Consider the following 22,220-nt stretch of genomic DNA (forward strand, 5'->3'; position numbering starts at 1 on the left):
ATTATAAATTTCAATGAGAAACAATGAATAGGGGAAAAAAAGCAAAGCTTGATCCATTTTGTGATAAGATGTCCAAACTACTTTACAACAATTATGATATTAAGTGTGACTATAACTCCTAGAAAGCAAAGAATTCACTATTTCATTCTTTGGTAGTGTTATTTATTTTTTCCCTGTAGATTGACAAAACTTCTGTTACCAATTAGTAGACTTTTTATGATTCCAAACCATCATCTTTTGAGGTATTTTGTTTCTTCTTCCCCACCACCAACCTCAAACAATTTACTTCTCATAGCCATCCTCCTCATTTACTCCACTGAGAAGAATTCTGACCTTAAGCCCTGGTTGGGCAGTGCTTCAACAACAATTTGGTTCTCTGCGTCACCAAGACCAAGCAGCTTATTGTCGATTTTAAGAAGGGAGGGTAAGAGACCATACATCTGTCCACATTGATGAGACAGACGAAAAGAGGGTTTGTACCTTCAAGATCCTGGGAGTACATGTATCAGAAGATCTCTCCTCAAGCTTGTATATTGAGACCACCATAAAGAAGGCACCAAAATTCCCTTTCTAAGATATCTGAGGAGATTTGGCATGTCATCAAATACTAAAATCCTACATCAAACTTCTAGAAGTACACTATGGAAAGTACACTGACTGGTTGAATCACTGTCTTGTTTGATTATTTGAGTGCCTAGGAATGCAAAAGGCTACAGAACATAGCAAATATAGGCAAGTCCATCATGGGGTCCAAACTCCCATTTAATGAAGATATCCACGTGAGAAAGCAACCAACATTATAAAGGACCCCTTCACCCTGGACACAGCCTTGTCTTAAACTATCTTTGGGAAGGAGGTAGAGAAGCCTGATGTCCAGTACCTCCTTCCTGAATATAGGTGTGAGACAAACTGATCCAGAACAGTTTCTTTCCAATGGCTCTCTGGCTCTTGAACCTCCCCTTACCACACTAATCATAAAATATTCCAACATCACAAAAGGGACTGTCTGCACTATTGTAATACCATTTGTTTATCATGGTAACTTTAATATTTAACATTTATTATCTTTTAATTTATAGTATTGTGGCTTTATTTGAAATGTGTGTTTGGCTGCAGCAAGAAAGAATTTTGGTGCATGTGTATATTGTACAATGTATATGACAATAAACTCATTATCATTAACCTTAAATCTAGGTAGGCTTGATTTTTAAAAAAAATGTACTTTGCACTTATAGAGATGGACTGTATGATTCAAATGTAATATACTAACGGAGACTTTATCTGTAAAATTCAGGCCATAAATGAGGCAAAATGTAAAGGACAAAAGCTGGAAAAGCCTCTTCGTTTTCTGTTCAAGATTATTAAACCTGTTCCTCGACCTCCAACACCTACAATTAAACCACCAATGAGGGTAAAGACAATACAAATGCACAAAAAAATGTATGCTGAAAATGCTGCGACTTCTGTGTAAAACTGCTGGCATTCCTCTTCATGGGTGTCATGGAATTCAGGATTCCTGTGGAAATGTGGAAGTATGAAGTTGACTGGTTAGCTACATATTGCTGGTGTTTTGTCATTTGCATTTGAAATTTTCCACATTCTGTGTTAGAAATTATGAAAAAATGCAGAGAAATTTAAGAACCATTTTTTTAATGCAGTATTGTTTCATGAAAGGTTGAATCCATAAGTGTATTTATGGATGTGCTGTGAATTATAGGTCCAGAATTCGCAAGCTATGCTTGGCACAGGTTTATAATATTTAGTATTTGTGTCCAGTAGAATTGTCAGCAGGATTTTAGTAAGAGGAGCTGTTCCATTTCGACACAGTGTTGAGGGCTTTTATGGCATCAGTGCTGTTGCAAGACCACATTCTACTTCATCAGAAACATTAACTTTAGAAGACTATTGCACATTGTTGAACTGTTAATGTCTTTAAAATGATTATAATATGTTTTAAAAAATGAACTCTTTTATAAAGAGAGAAAAATAAAATGTATATAAGAAATCTAATTAGAGTTCCCTGAAAGTTATTTTCTGTGGTTCAGTCAGACTACTGCCTCAAGCATTGGTTGAGAAATGCCATGAAGAGTTGGTAGAAATTTGTGGAGTTCTGTAGTCAAATGGAATTCTGACATTCCGGATGATTGGTGGGGTAATGTTGGCAGTTGAACAAATCACTGCTGACCAGTATTACTTCACAAAATATTGGCTGATAGCGCCATCGTCAGGAGACCCATCTTGCTGCATGACAGCTTGCACAGCTTCATTTGCAAATGTTCCCATTTCTGTTATTGATGAGGCAGATGAAAATATCCTTGGCTGTGATGATTTACCTCTAAATCTTTTTGCCTTTGGAGTGCTTTCTATCTGCCCATTAACTTTGGTTTTACCAGGGCCTTGTGATGTCACACTCTGTTAAATGCTGACCTCTGGCATTCAGTTTTTTAAGATGAGATCTGGAACTGAGTGGTTCAGCAAACCTAAACTGAGAATTGGCAAGCAGGTTATTGGTAATTTCCTGACAATCACATCTTCTATCACTTTGCTGCTGACGGACTAGTCATTAGAGCCTAATTGGAAATATCCTGTTTTTGTGAACAGAACATTCCTGGGCAAATTTTCAGAGAGTTGGATGGATGCCAATGTTGTGCTAGACTACCATGGCTAGAGAAGCCCTGGAGCACAGATATTCAGAACAACAATAAGGATGTCAACTGGTCTAATAGAGTCATTCTATCAGACACTTCTTGGAAGGTGTTTCCAAGAGATCAGATACACAAATTTTGGGATAGCATGGAAACATTAACTTTAGAAGTTAATGTGAGACAAACTGATCCAGAACATGTTTAACAAATATTGTAAAGTTTTTCAAGGAGGTTACCAGGAAAGCTGAATAAGGAAGGGCTGTTGATATTGTCTACATCGACTTTAGTAAGGCCTTTGACAAGGTCCCACAAGGGAGGTTAGTCAGGAAGGTTCAGCCACTTCCTAGTGAAAAAGTAAACTGGATTTGACGTTGACTTTTGTGGGAGAATCCAGAGAGTGGTCGTGGATTATTGCCTCTCTGATTGGAAGCCTGTGACTAGTGGTGTGCCTCAGGGATCACTGTTGTTTGTCATTTAAATTATCAGGAAATTTGCAGATGGCATAAAGATTGGTGGTGTAGTGAACAGTGAAGAAGGCTTTAAAAGCTTGCAGGAGGATCTGGACCAGCTGGAAAAATGGGTTGCAAAATGGCAGATGAAATTTAATGCAGACGAGTGTGAGGTGTTGCATTTTGGAAGGATAAACCAAGATAGGACATGCATGGTAAATGGTAGGGCATGAAGGAGTGTGTTAGAACAGAGGGATCTGGGAATACAGATACACAATTCCCTGAGTGGTGTCACAGGTCGATAGGGTGGTAAAGAGAGCTTTTGCCATATTGGCCTCAAAGTATTGAGTATAGGAGTTAGACTGTTATGGTAAAGTTGGTGAGGACAAATTTGGAGATACGTGTGCAATTTTGGTCACCTAACTACAGGAAAAATATCAATAAGATTGAAAGGGTGCCGAGACGATTTCTAAGGAGGTTGCGGGGTCTTCAGGAATGAGTCACAGGGAAAGGTTAAACAGGTTAGGGCAGTGGTTCTCAGCCTTTTTCTTTCCACTCACATACTACTTCAAGTATTCCCCATACCATAGGTGCTCTGTGATTAATAAGGAAACACCAAAGGAAATGGGCCAGTGACAATTTTTCTCAAGCAAGATATTTCAGTAACAATTAGGTCTAGAGCAGTGATTTTCAACTTTCCCTTCCCACTCACATCCCACTTTAAGCCATCCCTTACTAATCACAGAGCACTAATGGCATAGGGATTACCTAAAGTGGGATGTGAGTGGAAAGAAAAAGGTTGAGAACCATTAGATTAGGACTTTATTCCCTGGAGCATAGAAGAATGAGTGGAAATATGATAGATGTATATAAAGTTATGATGGAAACAGATAGAATAAATACAACTAGGCTCTTTCAACTGAGGTTGGGTGAGAAGTTTAGGGGGAACGTTAAGGGGAAATTCTTGGATGGGAGGGGTATGGAGGATACTAGCTGCAGGTCAGTGGGGCTCAGCAGAATGATAGAGGAGCCGAAGGGCCTGTTGCTGTACTGTAATGTTCTATGTTTCGATGAATTGAATTGGCTGAAGACTGGCTTCTGTGATGGTGAGATATCAGGAAGAATCCAAGAAGACCCAGTCAAATATGATTGCAAATGCTCCAGTCTTGTCTGTTGTACCCACATGCTGATTCCAGCTGTTGTTGAGGATAGGGATATCCTTGCAATTTCCTTTCAGCATTCATGACCAATTGTGACAATGCTTCCGTCTGATCCATTGGTTATGCAGTTGCTTAGCACTGTATTTTAATTGCTGTTTAGCATACATGCAGCTGAATTGTGGTGTATCTTCACTGGGCTGAATTTTTGAGTTGTCTCAGTGTTGTTTTTCGACACTCCTGTCATAATGGTAATGCTAGATTTGAGAAATATGGTGAGCCATGAAGATAAAAGTTGTAGTGGTGTACATTTCTCCTATTATTGCATCAAGGAGATCCAATCTTGAGCTGTTAGATTTGTTCTGAATCAATCCCATTTAGGGTTAGTGCTACACAGTTCAATGAAGAGTGTTCTTGATATGAAGTCATTTCTTTGACTTCATAAGAACTGCACAGTGGTTACTTCGACCAATGCTTTCATGGACAGATCCACCTGACAAGGTGAAGTACATTTATGAAAATCCAAAAAAATTGGGTCTGAAGTAAGAAATAACTTTGAAGAGACAAAAATCTTGTCAGGAAAAATATACAAGTGTGATATGAGGAAATATAGGTAGAAATGTTTGTTGATAAGAGGCTATTAGATCAGTAACAAAAGCAGACTGCTGTGTGTAAATGCAGTAGGATTTGCTTCTATTGACTTTGACAACATGGATGAAGTCATGGAACTTGGTGACACTGGAAGCAGGTCCTAGGAGAAATACTGAAAGCATTCCTATCCTTTTAGCACACCATACATCATGCCTTATCATTTCTTTCCTGGAGGGTGTTTCAGTCCTCACACACAGAACCTCTTTGTGATCTTGAGGTTAGTGGTGGTGAAATAATGCCAACATTCGTTTTGCATCTCGAGCCATTGAAAATGTTCATCCCCAGCTGCATAATTAATTCACAGCAATTTAATGCGAGATCACCTTCCCTGCAAGAGCTGTAGATGTGAAGTTTAATTGCACAAATTCATTTAAGATTCACATGAATTGAGATATGATTTACACTTAATAAGCACTAATGTGAGAAAGAACCCCTTTGGCCTATTTAAGGGCAACAAAATCTTGTACGTGAAAATGTTACAAGAATGGCACCCATGGAACTTGATATAGGTCCTTAAATACACTGGCAATTTATCATCTGCTTTCGTACATTATTGAATTTCTCTCCTTTGAGCTTTTTTAAAAATGCAGTTTACTTTTTAAGAAATTCAAACATTACAGTCACATTATCTGTTCAAATTTGTCATTCTTTCAGGGAGAGGAAGAAAAGGAACTAGCTGTCATTTACCTGCAGAAATTAATAAGAGGAAGAGCTATTCAGAATATGGTAAGTTTAATAGGGGGATTATGGATTATAAAATATTGATCTACTGCAATCAAGCGTTGAAATTTATCACCATGTACTGTTCTGTACTTTGGGCAAATTTGGGGAACTATTATTACAAACTGAAAAGAAAATTTAGTTCATCTCACTTAAATTACACTTTATGAAGGAAAATAATGGTAATTTTGGGAGAACATCAATGTATCAATATTTCTATAGATGTTTGAAGGCAAGGAGAAGCGTATCGAGCTTCTCCATGAACTCCGCACCACTCATGCACTCCAGGAGGACAGACAGCTAATGAAAGAAGCAGAAAAGCAGGCAATATTAGCCTTGCAACAGGAGCGAGACTTTCAGCAACAAAAGGTACAACAAAGGATGTGTAATATTTAATAGAAGTTACTTTTATTGAATCATTATATTTGCTTACATTAATGCTAGATCAAGTTTTGAAAAAAATGGCCAATTTTTAATGGATTTGTTTGGTAACTCCTTCAAATTGTGACTGAGAATAAAAAATGCTTTGCGTTCTGCTAAGTATTTTTTTTAAAGCTGTTTCTTGTAGTAATCTTTTTAAGGATGCTTGCTCAGAATACAAGTTGGTCTGTTTTTTTTTCTGAATGTTGTTGGCCGAGAGCTAATTTTCACCAAGACTAACCAGCTTAATATAGGAGTCATCAAATAGGCTGGGAACTTCTGTGAACTTGCAACATACTTCACATGTGGGTCCTGAAGTTCTTTTATAACAGATTATGATTCTATTACAGAATGGATGCTGCACATCAAGTTTCTAATCCATTTTGTTTCTGGAGGTCCAGATAAGCACTAACAATTAAAGTTCAGAGCACTTGCAATTTAAAATATAGGCATACTTCAAATGTTTTGCGTCTATTTTTCTAATTTTTGCATGGTTCACATTGTAAATATATTTTGCCAATGGCAAAAAAGATACAGATTATAATAGACTACTTTCTTTTCACAGCATTCTGTAATGGAAGACTATCTCTCACACTTGGAAAGTCGTGTGCTTGCAGACATGTTTGACTTCCTGAATAAGGAGCTTCTGCGATTACAGGAGGAACGACGCGTTCATGCAATAGTGATGTTAGCTGAGCGTCGTCGTCGAATCAGAGAGGCAGAGGAGAGTGGTTTACGTCAAGTTGAGGAGAGGCGCAGAAGGGAGGAGGATGAAATTTTCAAACAGGTCAGATGCGTCCAAATTGCATTGCAATCTTAACATATTTGATACACTTTTCATGTCACATAAATAATTCATGCCAAAACAAGAATGTATTTGTATAATGCTTTGCATTCAAAGTACTTATGAATGGATGTTTGCTGTAATAATTCATGAAAGACAGCAGTTAAGCTGTTCTGGAACAAGTCATTGTGATATTGACCAGGACACCAGGAACAACATGCACATCCATTTTAAAAAATAAAACATTTCATTTCTAAATAGGTCACCCCTTGCATTACCCTGGTCTCTTGGTACTACAAAGGTGTTGTATTAAATCTTGGCATCATGTTCAGTGCTTTAAATACTCCATTTATAGTGTAGTATCATAATGTGAAGTTTAAAATATAAACCTATTCAAGTCCTACTAATAACCTTTATTTGAAGCTTTAACATTACTGTTGCTGCACTTTTCTGTAATTATTTCAGACTGTGTTGCAGGACCAGTATTTATTGCTTATCATTAATTGTTCTTGGCAAGGTTATCAAGTTCTGTGAACCTGCTGCAAGCACTCAGACAATAATGATCAAAATATAGTTCAAACGTTAAAATCCAGTGATTTGGGGAGGCGCGTGGCCAAGCAGAGGATCTGAGCAGATGTGTTCTGAAAGAGCTCTCTGGGAAAAATATAAAAAAGATGGTTTGAAAGTTGAAAAGCCAAATTTCATCGTCACAAATGTATAAAACTAGTACTAAACGACCAAGGCAACCAAAAAACCAAAAGTGAAGAAACAGCAGCTCAGCCAGGAACATCGAGTGAAAGGCTGATGAGGAGCGGCTCAGGAGGGCCTTGGGACCAGCTGAGCCTGACAGAGCTGGGGGGTCAGCCCAAGATATAACCAGTATCTTGAACAAGATAGAAACTTTGTGCACTCGCTTTAGGAGCCTTGAATCAGCAAAGAGAGATATCGGAAATTAAAGAAAGCATGGAAGACTTCACGGAACAAATGACACAAGTGGAGGCTGAGCTGTACAAGACAAAAGACAGGCTAAAGATTCTGGAAGAAAAAGCAAAAACATGGGACACAGACAGAAAAGGAATGATGGACAAGATCAATCATATGGAAAATTTCAGCTGACGTAACATTGTAAGAATCATTAGACTGAGAGAAAGAATCGAGGGAAAAGACGCGGTGAGCTTCTTTGAAACATGGATCCCGCAGATGCTGGGACAAAAACAAGTTAAAAACAAAGCTGCAAATTGAAAGGGTCACTGGGACCCAGAAGAACTGGCGATCAACAATCACAACTAGTCCTGGTAAGACTTTTAAGTTTACCAGGAGTGGGATGCGATCTAAGGAGCAGCATACGAATATTCAAAAAATCACAATGGCCCATTTTTGGTGGACAACGAAAAAGTAATGTTTTTCCAAAATTTTAGCCCTGCCTTGGTCAAGGTAAAGAGACAACTGTGATCCAAAAACATAGAATATTCGATGATTAACCCAGCGATGCTGAGGGTCGATGTCTCAGAAGTAATCGAAGAATTTTCAAGAATAAGGAAGAAGTGAAAGAATTTTTACAAAAGCTGTGAAAAGATTAAAGTTGCCAGATAAGGAGATTGTTTTAAAACAGGACTAACTGAAAAATGTATCTTTTTTCAATCTTGTAGTTATGAACTGTCTTATTTTTACTGCTAAAAGGGAAAAACATCACTGTGCCTAATACATGGAGAGCTCTGGATAGAAAGAAAATGGAGAGGCAAGGGGCAGGGTGGGGACTCTGATCTAAGGAGGAAAATGGCACTGGGAGAGGACCGGTTTTAAAAGGTGGCGCTACAGGAGGGGTTCTTCTTTGGAACATTACTTGGGCTTTTCTCACGGGCTTCTGGGCTCCATTTACATCACCATCAGAGCTAGGGATGTGTTTTTTTTAAAGGGAAATGTTCCTTAAAAGAGAAATGCTGCAGTGTAATTTAAAAAGTCAAAAACAATATTTGTTTGAAAAATGTTACGGATAAAACACTAAAGTTTATTAGTCTTAATATTAACGGGTTAAAGTGAAAAGAAAATGGGTCTTGGCATAATTAAAAGTAGATCTAATCTTTCTGGAGGAAATGCATCTGACTAAATTTGAACATGATAAATTGAAAAGAGGATGGGTAGAAAAATGATATCATCTTATTTTGGTTCAAAGGCAAGAGGGGTAGTGATTCTAATGAATAAAAATACATGAGTGTTAGTAGAAGGCACATCAATTGACTGGGCCGCAAGGTATGTAATGGCACATTGTAAAATTTATGAAGCAGGGATGTTTATGAATATCTGCCTCAAATTATGATGATGAAGCCTTTATGAAGGATATCTTAAAAACAGCAGAAGGAAGACAAAATAAGGAAGACAGAGGAGATTTAATTTTTGCTTGGACCCAATACTAGATAAATCTGCTAGAACAGTAACGAAGGTGAAAGCAGCAAAAACCACAATTTCATATATGAAGAATATAAATCTTATTGATTATATGGAGGCAATTAAATCCCACAAAGAGGGAGACTATTCCATTTACTCAAGGCTACATGATTCATAGACAAGGCTTGATTTATTTTTAATGTTTGTCCAGCTAAAAAGTAGAGTGATAAAAACAGTGAGACTTTTTATCAGATCACTCACCACTAACATTAACTATCACAATAATGGAAATGCAAGAAAATGTATACAGATGGCATTTCAATGCCACATTACTCAAAAGAACAGATTTCTGCAAGTTTATTGAGAGAGAAATATTTTGTGAAACAACTCAGCCATCTACTAATAATTTTTTTTTATATGGGACAAATTATATCCTATACAAAAAATCTTGAGAGAGAATATTTGGTAGAAGTAAACAGTTTGGAGAAAGATATTACTGAATTAGAAAAAAATCAAAGAACAGGACTACAAGAAGAATATAGACTATTGGAGAATAAAAAGCTAAGATACAATACATTACAAACATACAGAACAGAAAAAGCTATATTAAAATTTAAACAAAAATATTATGAGTTAGGCAAACAGGCACAGAAGGTCTTGGCAAGATAAAACAGAAGATTCATCAAGAATAATAAATGCTATAAAAATAGAGACATACTCTAACATATAAACAAAAGGAAATCAATGATATCTTTAGACAATCTTACATAAAATTATACAAATCAGAATTACTAGGAGAGGAGAATGAAATGGAAGAATTTCTGTCAAATGTTGAACTTCCAAACCTAGAAGGGAGAGAAAAGATAGAACTACAAGAGAAGAAATTGAAAAAGCCCTAGGTAACCTACAGGCTAATAAATCACCTGGGGAGGATTGATTCCCTCCCACATTTTACTGACAAAGAATTACTAATGCTTCTATTAATGGATGTTCTGGAACAAACAGCAGACACACAGGCCCTCCCGGAATCATTCTCAAATGCTATTACTACAGGTTTACAGAGGTCAAGAGAAAAATGGGAGTTGGATTTGGGTGTAGTAATCTCAGAAAGAAGCTGGTCAGATTAGTGTACAGACAGTATGACATCATTTATAAATGCAAGGTATGGATTTGTCCAGTATAATTTTCTGCACCAATTATATCGTACTCCACTGAAGTTACAGAGATCAAAAGCCGAAATTTCAAAGATATGCTTCAAATGTGGGACAGAGACAGGAATTTTTTTTACATGCTCCATAGTTGAATGATCATATCCTGGTACCCTAGGACTCAAACGTTACTTTTCACTGATCAGACCAAGCCTGGTGTTGTTGCACATAGGTATGGATGGTTTCATTTGCAGAGAAGTTGCAAATGGAATTGAATATTATGCAAAAATCAGCATCTCTGTCCACTTATGACCTTGTGATGATGGAAGGTCATTGATAAATCAATCTAGGGTATCGCCAATGATCTCCAACAGCTACAACTTCAACCATTTAGGTGTTTTCCCCAAATGCTCTTTGGTGCCATAATTGGTGAAATGATGCCTTGGTATCGAGGAGTCACTCTCGCTTCACCTCTGAAATTCAGTTCATATTTGGATCAACCAGGAGAAATTGGAGCTGGAGAAACCCAAACTTGGCATCCAGTGAGCAAGTCATAGAGAGAAAGCACTTTTCACTGTTGACAATATGTATTCAAAACCAATATAATGTTTAAATACTTTTACAAAATGGATATAACAGTAGAATATCTTTAAATATCATTTTCATAATTTAAAACATTGTTTATAGACAAATGGATTAGTTATTTAGCAATGGCCACAAAATATTATTTCATATTTAACAGCTACTGATGAATTGTCTCATCTTCTCATTACAGCATTTTTATCGCTTTAAATCAATTATTGTTTATGATGATGCTTAGTGTGTTTCATTGGTACAGGAGATGGAAACTTGAAGGATAAACTTAAATATTTAGATACAAGTAAAATAGGGTGGGAGTTTGCATGGACAGAGAAATTTGAGCTTGATCTTTTGAAGGAGATTTTAATACTGTTTGCTCTTACTAATCAAGTAGTTTGTAATTAGCTGAAAAGTGAATAAGCTTGGCATATGGTCAAGATAAATGAATGGTTTCTATTAAGGGAACAATGGTTGATTTTGATAGAAAAGACTGATATTAGGTCCTAGACCTGATTTTATTCTCAAGTGAACAATTGAAGTGGTAAAGCAAGAAGTCTGCTCCACTACAAAGTCTCTTTGAGGTATACCTACCCTGAAGAAGTTTCCCTCTTCATTCTCCAATTCTCTTCACCCACTCCCTTGCTTTTGCTCATCCCTCTGACTCCTTTCCATCATCTATTACCTTCCTTCCTCCTATCAGACAGCAACTTTCTTAGCCCTCTGCTCCCTCCCTCCCTCTATTTATTTTCACTTTCTCTGGGATTCACCTATCACCTCCCTACCCCCCCCCCCCCCACCTGCCATCCACCCCGCATTACCTTCTCATTCAGACATTTACCTAATCTTTAGCATCCCTGAAATGTCAATTGCCTATTGGTTTCCATGGATGCTGCAAGACCTGCTGAGTTCCTCCAGCATTTTTGCAGTAAAAAAAACAGATGCTGGAGGAACTCAGCAGGTGTCGCAGCATCCACAGGAGGTAAAGATATATCTGACATTTTGGGCCAGAGCTCTTCTTCAAGGTATGTGTGAAAACCAGGCAGGTGCCTGAATAAAAAAAGCTGGAGGAGAAGTGAAGAAAGGTCAGGTGGAGCACAGGCCAACAGACAATATTTAGATATAGCTAGGAGGATGGACAGGAGAGGACTTGCAGGTTTCATTTTTGTGTATTGTTGGAGTTGTATAAAATTGAATATTCAATGAAGAATGGAGAGAACACAGGCTACAACTGGTCATGAAGGAAAATCTGATTTATGTGGGCCAAGTCATAAAAGTCAACCAGTTTGATGAGTTGTTTGATCAATAGGGGGCTGACCAGTGTAAAAAGGAGTCCAAAGAAATTGGTAATTTTAGCCCTCAGGTACTTTGTTGGATTATGAAGCATTTGAATTTAATTTTCACCTGATGTTACTAATTAGTATCATTTCTAAATACAGAAAAAAACCAGAGGATTTTTTTTAATTGCCTGTTTTAGCTATTTTGAAGAATAAATTATATCAATTTTGAAATAAGATCATTATTTAATTATTACTGTAATTGTAAATGTAAACATTCTAGCTCCCAACAACAGTTAACCCAATTATGATGAGTCTGTGTTCTTCCCAGTTTTATTTTAGTTGAATTTCCAAACCACTAATTATCATGTTTGTTTCACTGATTGTAATTAAAGTGTCTGCAGCATTTTTATATAGTGCTTTTAAAGCAGAAAATTGTTTTGTGGTACTTAAACAGATTCCAAGTTTCGTTTTTAGTCAGTTAAAGGGAGTATAGAATTTCGGGATTGGAATTAGAATGCTGGTTATATCTGTTTGATAAACTGTTGCCAAAGGTAAAGGGGATAGTTTAAAGAAGGCAATTTAATTTTAATTTCAAGACATAGCTCGGTAACAAGCCCTTCCAGCCCACGAGCCCACACTGCCCAAATACACCCAATCAACTCCATACATCTTTGGAATGATGTGGATTGAAGAGGCATCTGAAATTGGAATGGATATGAACAACAATGATCTTGCAACAGGAAGAGAGAAGAAGTCCTGTAAAGCCTAGGTAGAAAGTTAAAGCCTTTTGGTTGTAATGCCAATATTATTCCCTGGGCTAGCAAGGCAAGGAATAGAAAGATTGCACTGTTAAATGTGTGGCTCAGAGACTAGTTCAAGAGGGAGGGCTTCAGAATCTTGGACCATTGGGTCTTTTCCAGGGAAGATAGGGCCTGGACACAAGGCACAATTTGCACCCCAGCTGAAGGGGCCCAATATTCCTAGTGGGGAGATATAATCTAGTGTGACAGGAGACTGAGATTCAAAGCATAGGTGTAGCAGGTGAGCAAGCTGAGATCAACTTGGATGTATTCAGTTGGCAGAAGGAGCAGAAAGAGCATGGGGAATTTTCAGACAACTTCAATATAGGTAGAGATGAGAAAGGTGGGTGGAGTATTGCATTTTTTATTAGAGAGAACAACAGATCAGTACTGAGAAAAGATGCATCTGGTGGATATCATGAGGCTCTATAGGTGAAGCTTAAAAATAAGGGAATTATTACTCAGAGTTGTATTATAGACCCCCAATAGTCAGCAGGGAAATCACAGACACCTGGGGGAATAACAGGACCATCATAATAGGTTACACCAACTTGCCTCATTGACTGGGCTTCTCACCGTCCAGGGCTTTGATGGGGTGAAATTAATGTGTCAAATAAATTTTTCTCAAACTGTCACGAGAGAGGGGGCACCACTTGCCCTTCTCTTGAGAAACATGGTAGGGCAAGTGAATGAGGTATTAGTAGGAGAGCACTTTGGGACCAATGAGCACAGTTCCATTTGTTTTAAATGGCAAGTTAAGTTAAAGTACTTGATTGGGGCAAGGCAAATTTTGATGGTGTTTAAAATCTTGCAAAGATTGATTGGGAGGGACTTTTTGCAGGTAAAGGAGCAATGGTCAAGTGAGGCTTTTAAAAGAAAGAAAGTTCTCAGAAAGCATGTTCTTGTTAGAGTGAATCGCAAAATTAGGCAACCCTGGATGATTCACTGTCAGTAGAAATGATCAGGCGCGTGAGAAAGAGAAGCAAAAGAGTTTTCCCCCAGAGTCACTGAGTGTCCTCCAGTGCTCCCACAGCTCTGAAGCCGCACAGCCTTCAGTCCAAACCACCAGCAACCCAAGCCCTAGATCCAAACCTCAGGAAGGTTTCAGTGCCCTCAGCACCCTCTCTTATCCTGGTTTTGAATCCTGGTCCCGCTTCAGCCAGTCTCCAGCTGTTTGCAGGTAGCCTCAGCCTAGCGTGAATCCTTTGACTGGAGTCTCCAGCAGCCCGCAGCTTGCGTGGGTACCTCTCCTCAAGTCACCAACAGCCTGCGTGCTCCTCAGCCACAGAGCCCCTCACTAGTCCTCCACTGTGGTCACGGTACTATGGGTCGTCTCCTCTGCTTCTCCTTCTCAAACAGGAGAGTGGTCTCCCCGTTTTCTGGTCCCCTGCACCAGTCCTCTACTTCCCCAAAATCTGCAACCCATTGTGGCTGCTACCAATCATAGATGTCTCCATCTTCATTCCAGAACCTGTAGTCACAGGATTTTAAAATAAACCACCACTGGCTCCTTTAAAATGCCATTTAAAGCTTGTACAAAGCTATCAGTAGTTGGACTGATTGGACTGAGTAGTAGAACCCTGAGGAGGCACTGTGTCTTCTCTCCTCACTCTCCACAGGTCTGTGCCAGCGACAGCACGTCCGTTACTGCAGCGTAACCTTTTTTTAAGCCTCTTCTGTGTTTTTCTCAGACCTAATTTTGCCTGCACTGCCAGAAAGTAGAATTATAAAAGTGGATTTTCTTTACATTGTAAATTATGATTAAGAAATTTGAATTTGTACACACTTCATATGATTTGAAATAACTGTCATAATTTGTCATTTTTTACATTCCATCTTTCTTTCTAATTCACCTCTTGTTGTATGTGACTTGAAATGAACTCAGCCAGTTTAATTTGCTGTCAATTTTGTTTATTTTAGTTTTATCACCCCTTAATTTCAACATCTTGGTAGAGATTTTTAAAAACCCTTGCATGCATGAACAAATTCATTTGCTGTGGCGTATCGCAGGATTCCATGAACAACCAATGTCTGGCCTCATTATTTTTATATCACTGAAGAATGACATTGAAAAATGCTAATTATTGATAAAAAATATTGTGATTGGATTGATGGAATTCAGGCTTGTCTTATTTTAAGTTAATTATTTTGTTTACAACAGGTATTACAGATTATTAACTGAAAATGTTTTCATGAGTTAAAGGATCATTGTAACGTTGCAATCATCAAACTTGCGATTCAGTCTTTGACGAAATAGGAGAGGAAAGAATGGGATTGAGATGAAGGAAGACTGCTTGTGACATCTAACCCAAGTGTGCTCTGAAGTGACATTAGAATGGGATTGAGATGAAGGAAGACTGCTTGTGACATCTAACCCAAGTGTGCTCTGAAGTGACATTAGAATGGGATTGAGATGAAGGAAGACTGCTTGTGACATCTAACCCAAGTGTGCTCTGAAGTGACATTAGAATGGGATTGAGATGAAGGAAGACTGCTTGTGACATCTAACCCAAGTGTGCTCTGAAGTGACATTAGAATTATTAACAATTTTACAGTTCAAGTTCTGATAAAAGGCGTTTGACCTGAAACATCAAATCTGTTTCTCTTTCTTCAGAGGGGTGATTGATCTGCTGGGTGTTTCCAGCACTTTGATTTTATTTCAGATTTCCAACATCAGGAAAGTTGCTTGGTGAGAACCTCAGTGATTAAATAAGAAATTTTATTAATATTTTGGTCTCTTCTTAGCTAATTGGATTATTTTTGTTCCATCATCCTTCTCTGGTACAGGTTATTAAAGTGCATCAGACTACAGTGGACTCTTATTTAGAGGATATCCTATTGAAATCCATGCAAAGTACAGCAGAAGATCAAGCTCGCCAAGACATCCTTAAAATGGCAGATGAAATCAATGATGTTGTTTATGAAATTGAACAACAGTATGTAGCTGTTCTACAACTACCTAATTCTACTAACCTGTGATGACTTTTGACTGTACTGAAATCTTTAGATACAAGAGAGGAGAGATTTCTGAATTAAGTCAATGGATGGAACCAATTCAGATTTTCATAAGCTGTGCAATTAGGTGACACACTAAAATGCGTAGAACAAATCAGGGTTGGAGTTTATGTCTGAGCAATCACTGAGGATTGATTAATACATGAGTACCAGTATCCATGCAATTGTCAATCTCTATCCATGACCTCAATTGAAAACCAAGTGCATGTGACAAGTTTGCTAGTGGTACAAAATAGTGAATGAGAAAGTAAACTGAAAACAAAAAGAGGCTACCAAGAAATAAGAACTCATGCACTCATGTGAAGAGGCAGGAAAATGGTCAAAGGAACATAACCTGACCAGATATGAAATTTATCCACTTAAGAATGGAAAAGTTCAGATTAATTTGGGAGGTCGTATCATTAAAAAGTTAATAGAAATATTAGCAAGGTGAAATACATCTTGCTTAAATCTACAGCACTTGAGCAAGTCTACACCTGGAAATTTCTGTCCCAATTTGGACACATTTTCCTTTAAGGGGTAGTTACAAACGTTCCTAAGAGCAGTCTGTGTACTTTAAGGTGTCAGGCACAATCATTCTGTATTCTCACATTTAGAATAATGCTACCTGAACTTATTGGAACATTTAAAAGTCTTAAATGTTTGACACTGGGAAGCTCTGGCTATCAGTTGGAGAATTCAAAACTGGAATTGCTATCTTACAAAAGATTAGAATTTTCCACAGTCATTGGACTTTGAATCTTGGCAGTTTGTATGCACAGTCAAAAATATTTAATAATGCAATCAATAGACTTTTGAGGTTCCACAGTCAAAGATGGTGTAGAATTTCAACCATGACCTGTGGAATCAAAATGCTAAGGGGCCAATTCCTGTTCCAGTATATAATGTAATTGCTAAGCAATGTAGGAATTTAATTCTGCTGCTCTAACACTGTTCATTTTCTCATTAGTCGGACTAATCTACAATCAGAAGAGATTGTTTCCGAATTGGTCCATAGCTTCCTAATTCCAGAAGCGCACAAAATGATAATGAGGGACAGAGGTAAGAAACATTAAAATGTAAACAATGAGAATTAACGGTGAAGGAAAGAAATTGAGGACAGTTTTACAGTTGAGCTACCTGAAAAATTATACTTGCCCCATTCTTCCTGAATCTAAGACACAACTCTGTAATTATTTTGCATTTTACAACCCATCCCTGGCGGCTCTGCTTTGGATGGGTCATCCTGTAACAACAGCCTTCATTGGGGACACGGGAGAATGAGAGAGATTGTGGAGCAGGGAGATGATCAGTAGCAGGAGCAAAAATATTGTGGGGTGAGGCAAGCCAGAAAAGATCAAGTGTTAAAAAGACAGATGGATAGGAAAAACTGGACAGGTCAAAGCATACATATAGATCACCAATGTGATCAAGAAAAGTTTCATGGAAGGATTGTAAAAAAAATAGGAAGACTGCAAAGAGATGGTTGGCAGGCAGGAGTTGATAGTGGCATTGGGAAGATACTGGGAAAACATGGGTCAGCTTTTTCAATACACAATGCCTGACATGCTGTTTATTTTATATTTCCAACAATTTTATTATTTTGCTATTAGATTGTGGAATAATGGATATGAGTGGGATTTCTTTGGATAGGTTTGGAATCCCAGTGCCTGATAGCAAGGGGTGATAACTGGTTTCCTAGTCAGTGTTCAAGAACTACTTAGTTGTTCAATACAGCAGTTAAGGTTTTAAAACATATAGTTGTTCCAACTTTAAAGGTGAAATAAGAAAATATAAGGTTCATCTCCTTGGAGTAGATTAGATGCTTGTATTTCCAAAGTTAAAGGGTCAGCAAATTCAAGACAGGTTGGATTCAGGTTCGAGACTATGTTTACATCCCTCTTGTGCATTGTAAACCCATGATTTATAGACTCAAATGGATATTAATTGCAGAGTGATGATTTAGTGGCCACTTAACCCACCAAACCAAGTTTGGGTCGTGAGAGGAAACTGGAGCACCCAGTGAACATAGGGAGAACATGCAAACTCCACAACAGGTGGTTGGGATCATACTGGTGTTGCCATGGTGACAACAAGAGAGGAAAGGACAGAAAACTCAGCCATCAGGCAGCATCTGTGGAGAGATGTTCTACATTTCCAGCAACTTCCAGATTTTGCTTTAGGAGGAGATTGGCTCGCACTTGCAACTTGGCCAAGGCGTGTTACACATGCTCTTGCATGTCTCACTGTGTTGTCAAGCTGTGAGAGTCACCACTAGGGTTAATGCCTCTTTCCGGTAACTCTGGGAAGGCAAAGCATTTGAATCAGTATTCCTAATCCTCTTGAGCTCTCTCTATCAACCCCAGATTAAAAAACCTATTGATGGAATAAAACAAAATCCAAAAGCAAGTGACAAGAGTCTAAGGAGCCATTATTTATGAGTCAGATCATTTTCAGGGGGTGGGGGGGGGGTTAGGGTGGGGGGTTATTTTATTTTTAAAAAGCTGGCATGTTGGTTCAACCAGAATCAATAAGAATTGATATGCAATGAAAATCCAGATAAGATTTTATGTTTCTGTTGTTTTATATTGAAACCAATACCATCTTCTAGACAGAGATTAAAGTTCACAAACTACAGTACAACTTCGATTATCTGAGATAGGATTCTCCGAAATCCTCATGTATCCGAATATTTTTTCAGAGCCGAACTGACCTCACAGGTTGGAGAAAAAAAATTCATTCGACATGAAATTAGAATGACAATTATCCTTGTTTCAGGTAACTCCCTCCTCTCTTTTGCCATTTCCTCTTTACCTGCCCACCATTCTCTCCCAGCTGCAAGCAGTCCAAAGAATCCCTTCCCCCGGTGTCATCAAGGAGAGCAGCCTCCCAGGCAGGAGCGGAACCTCGAGCTCCATGGCATTCCCTCCCTCCCTCCCTCCCTCCTCAGCATAACTGAGCTCCTGACGCCAAACCCTCCCCTTGGCCTACTACTGCACATGCACACCAGACTCCCCGGTGTGCGTGTGCAGTAGGCTTGGGGGACGATTTGGAGTCAGGAGTCAAGAGCTTTGGTGACCAAGGAGATAGGAGCCTGCTGACTCGCCGGTGAGTGTTCCACCAGCCCAGGAATCGGCGGAAGCGGTTGGGAGATTTCGGTGATCAGCGGCAGGGTTGCGGCCAGCATTTATTTGGTGAGAATTAAACTACTTTAAGGCTTAAGAAGCCTTCCCTTGTTATTTGTTGTTGTTTAAACATTGATACAACTGATTTGCTTTTGCTACTGGGCTGTTTTTAAAAGTTGACCAGTTTTCCAAAAAAACCATTTATCCAACATAGACCTGGTCCTGACCATTTCTGATAATCGAGTTGTACTGTTGCATTCATGTTCACGAATCGGTAAAATATCATGAGTGAAAGAAATTGAATTTTCTCATTTCATCAAAAAACTTTTTAAGCAAATCCAATTGCTTAAAAGTTTTCATTTTAAAAATGTCTTTCATTGTGCATTAGTCTCTTCAGCTGTACATGGAAATTCATTCACAATAATTTTTCTTTTCCACTAACAGTAAGACTATTCCAAAGTAGGCATCGACATGCTGCGCACCGCATCATTCATAATGAGGGTGAACAAATTATAGCCATGACATCATCAGAATCGGCATCAAGCAAAGCTGCAGCAGATGTGATGAACAATGCAGTCACAGAGTCTGAAGAAATGATGAAACAGATGGATGAATCATAAAGTGAGAATCCAGCAGGTTTTAAATCTGCCTATGTGATTAGAAAAGGCTACTGTGGGGTGGGGGGAGTTGTAGTTGAGCAGAGTGGAGGTCATTGTCTACGAGGATAGAACTTCTGTTTTGTCCACAACTTTAGCCATATTGAAATTGTAAAGTTAGAGTTATGGAGTTTACAGCATGGAAACAGGCCCTTCAGTCCACCTTGTCCAAGATGACCAAATTGTCTGCTCAAGCTATCCTATTTGCCTGTGTTCAGCCCATACCCCTTTAAACCTTTCCTATCCATATACCTACATAAATGTCCTTTAAGTGTTATAATTGTTCCCATCGCAACCATTTCCTCTGGAAGCTCATTCCATATATCCACCATCCTGTGTGTGAAAAGGTGCCCTTCCAGTCCCTTTTAAGTCTTTCCCCTCTTACCTGAAGTATTAGATTCATCTGCACTAGGGAAAAGACTGACAATTTACCTTATCTATCCTCTTCAGGATTTTAGAAATCTCCACAAAGTCCACTCTCAGCCTCCTATGGTCAAGGGAGAAAAGTCCCAGCCTACCCTTATAATTCAAGTCCACCAGTCCAGTAAAATTCTTGTGAATCTTTTCTGCACTCTTTCCAGCTTGATGTCCTTCCTGTAGTTGGGTGATTAAAAATCTGCGCAATATACTCCCAATGTGGTCTCATCAACCATCATCCCGAACAGTTGTTCTGGGTCTCTCTGGGTCTCACCATTCACTATGCCCACTTTCCCAGTTCATCTCGACCATGCTGCAATCTTGGATGACCTTCTTCACTACACTGTCCCATTAATTTTGGTGTCATCTGCAAATCTGCAGATCATAAATAGACCCCACCTAAGTTTCTTACTTTAAAAAAAAATTACCTTCATTATTTCTCTCCTTCCTTTCCGAAAAGGGCAAGGGGTGAATTGCATGGTGCCATTTTTATTGGAGCTGATGGGAGAAACTTGTTTATAATTTAATTTACAAATCACAATTGCACAGTTGTGGCAAGTCTCACACTGCATGTCAAATTGAATAACATGGTAAAGTATGCAGTTATTTCATGACACATAAAATTTGAATTAAGAACAGGAGCAAGCCACACCCCAGAGCCTGCTCTACCATTAAATAAGATCATGGGTGATTGGATTGTGTGTGTAACTCCCCATTCCTTGCCTATCCTCATAATCTTTCATCCCTTTTGCTCAGTTGGAAGCTTTTTGATGCTAGCCTTGACAAATTAGACCACATCTATTCAGTTAACACAGTGTGAACCACACATCACAATAGAGTCTTGCCACTATGAAGAAATGCCATCCTCCTACATTATTTGAAGAGACCTCGTAAATTGCAGCAAAAACAATTGCAAGAGGATCTCGGCCAGGCAAGCAGCATCCGTGGAAGGAGAAAAGTCAGTTAATGTTGCAGGTCAAAGACCCTTCATCAGAACTGGGTTCTCTTTCCACAAGCTTCCTTAAACCTATGTCCTCTTGTTTTAAGAACTCCTACCATAGGAAAAAGATTCTGACTACTTGCCCTGTCAATTACTTTTATACATGTCTCTTAGGTCATTCTCTGCAGGAAAAGCATTAATTGAAAGTATCCAAGTCAGGGAACAACCTGATGCAACCACATCCTTTCTGCAGTGTGGCAACTAGAACTGCACACAATACTTCAAGTGTGGTCTAACCAGTAGTTCTCAACTTTTCCTTCCTACTCACATCCCACTTTAAGTATTCCTTATGCCATCGGTGCTCTGTGATTAGTAAGAGATTGCTTAAGGTGGGATGTGAGTGGGAAAGGAAGGTTAGACCGAAGTGTTACTGAAATATTTTGTTTTGAGGAAAAATTGTCATTGGCCCATTTCCTTTGGAGTTCTGAAACTATGCACATAACGAGTCCATGAGGGACGATTAAAACAGTGGTTTTCAAATGTTTTCTTTCCACCCACATCCCACCTTAATCAATCCCTTACTAATCAGAGAGTACCTATGGCATAGGGAATACTTAAAGTGGTACGTGAGTGGAAAGAAAAAGGTTGAGAACCACTGGTCTAACCAGTGTGTGGTAAAGTTCCAATGTAATGTTCCAACTTTTATTTTCTATCCCTGGTCTATGAAGGAAAGCATGCCACGTGCCTTCTTCAGCATTCTGCTACTTCAGAATTCTAGATTTAAGTTCACAGCAACATTCACAGATTGGGATATTATATTGTGAACAGTTTAATTTTGACCTGGTCAACATTCCTACTATTTATGTCCTATCCCTATTTGATTTCACAAAATACGTCACTTTGGGATAAAATTCCATTTACCAATTCCCCGGCCAGCTTCCCATCTGATTTACATCCCGCTGAAGCCTTTGACAATCTTCCTCACCAACTCTTGTGTCATCCACAAATTTACAAATCACCTCTTAATTCACATACAAGTTGTTAATGAGTATTAAAAATAAGGGTCCCAACAC

The 22,220-nt window shown here is 38.6% G+C and overlaps 1 protein-coding gene across 7 annotated transcripts in view; it reads left to right on the plus strand.

The window, feature by feature from the left end:
* cfap91 (cilia and flagella associated protein 91) overlaps window positions 1–22,220 on the plus strand; it is a 68,927-nt gene that overhangs the window by 41,072 nt on the left and 5,635 nt on the right. For all 7 annotated transcript variants that reach the window (XM_069888477.1, XM_069888483.1, XM_069888479.1 and 4 more), the window contains 7 exons: window positions 1,295–1,411; window positions 5,557–5,628; window positions 5,845–5,991; window positions 6,608–6,829; window positions 15,803–15,951; window positions 16,980–17,071; window positions 19,579–19,755. In XM_069888477.1, the coding sequence (XP_069744578.1) occupies window positions 1,295–1,411; window positions 5,557–5,628; window positions 5,845–5,991; window positions 6,608–6,829; window positions 15,803–15,951; window positions 16,980–17,071; window positions 19,579–19,754 (975 nt within the window). In that variant the 3' untranslated portion in view covers window position 19,755. The remainder of the gene's footprint in view (window positions 1–1,294; window positions 1,412–5,556; window positions 5,629–5,844; window positions 5,992–6,607; window positions 6,830–15,802; window positions 15,952–16,979; window positions 17,072–19,578; window positions 19,756–22,220) is intronic.

This window comes from Narcine bancroftii, chromosome 7, assembly GCF_036971445.1.
Source record: "Narcine bancroftii isolate sNarBan1 chromosome 7, sNarBan1.hap1, whole genome shotgun sequence".
In the NCBI taxonomy this organism is placed as follows: domain Eukaryota; kingdom Metazoa; phylum Chordata; class Chondrichthyes; order Torpediniformes; family Narcinidae; genus Narcine; species Narcine bancroftii.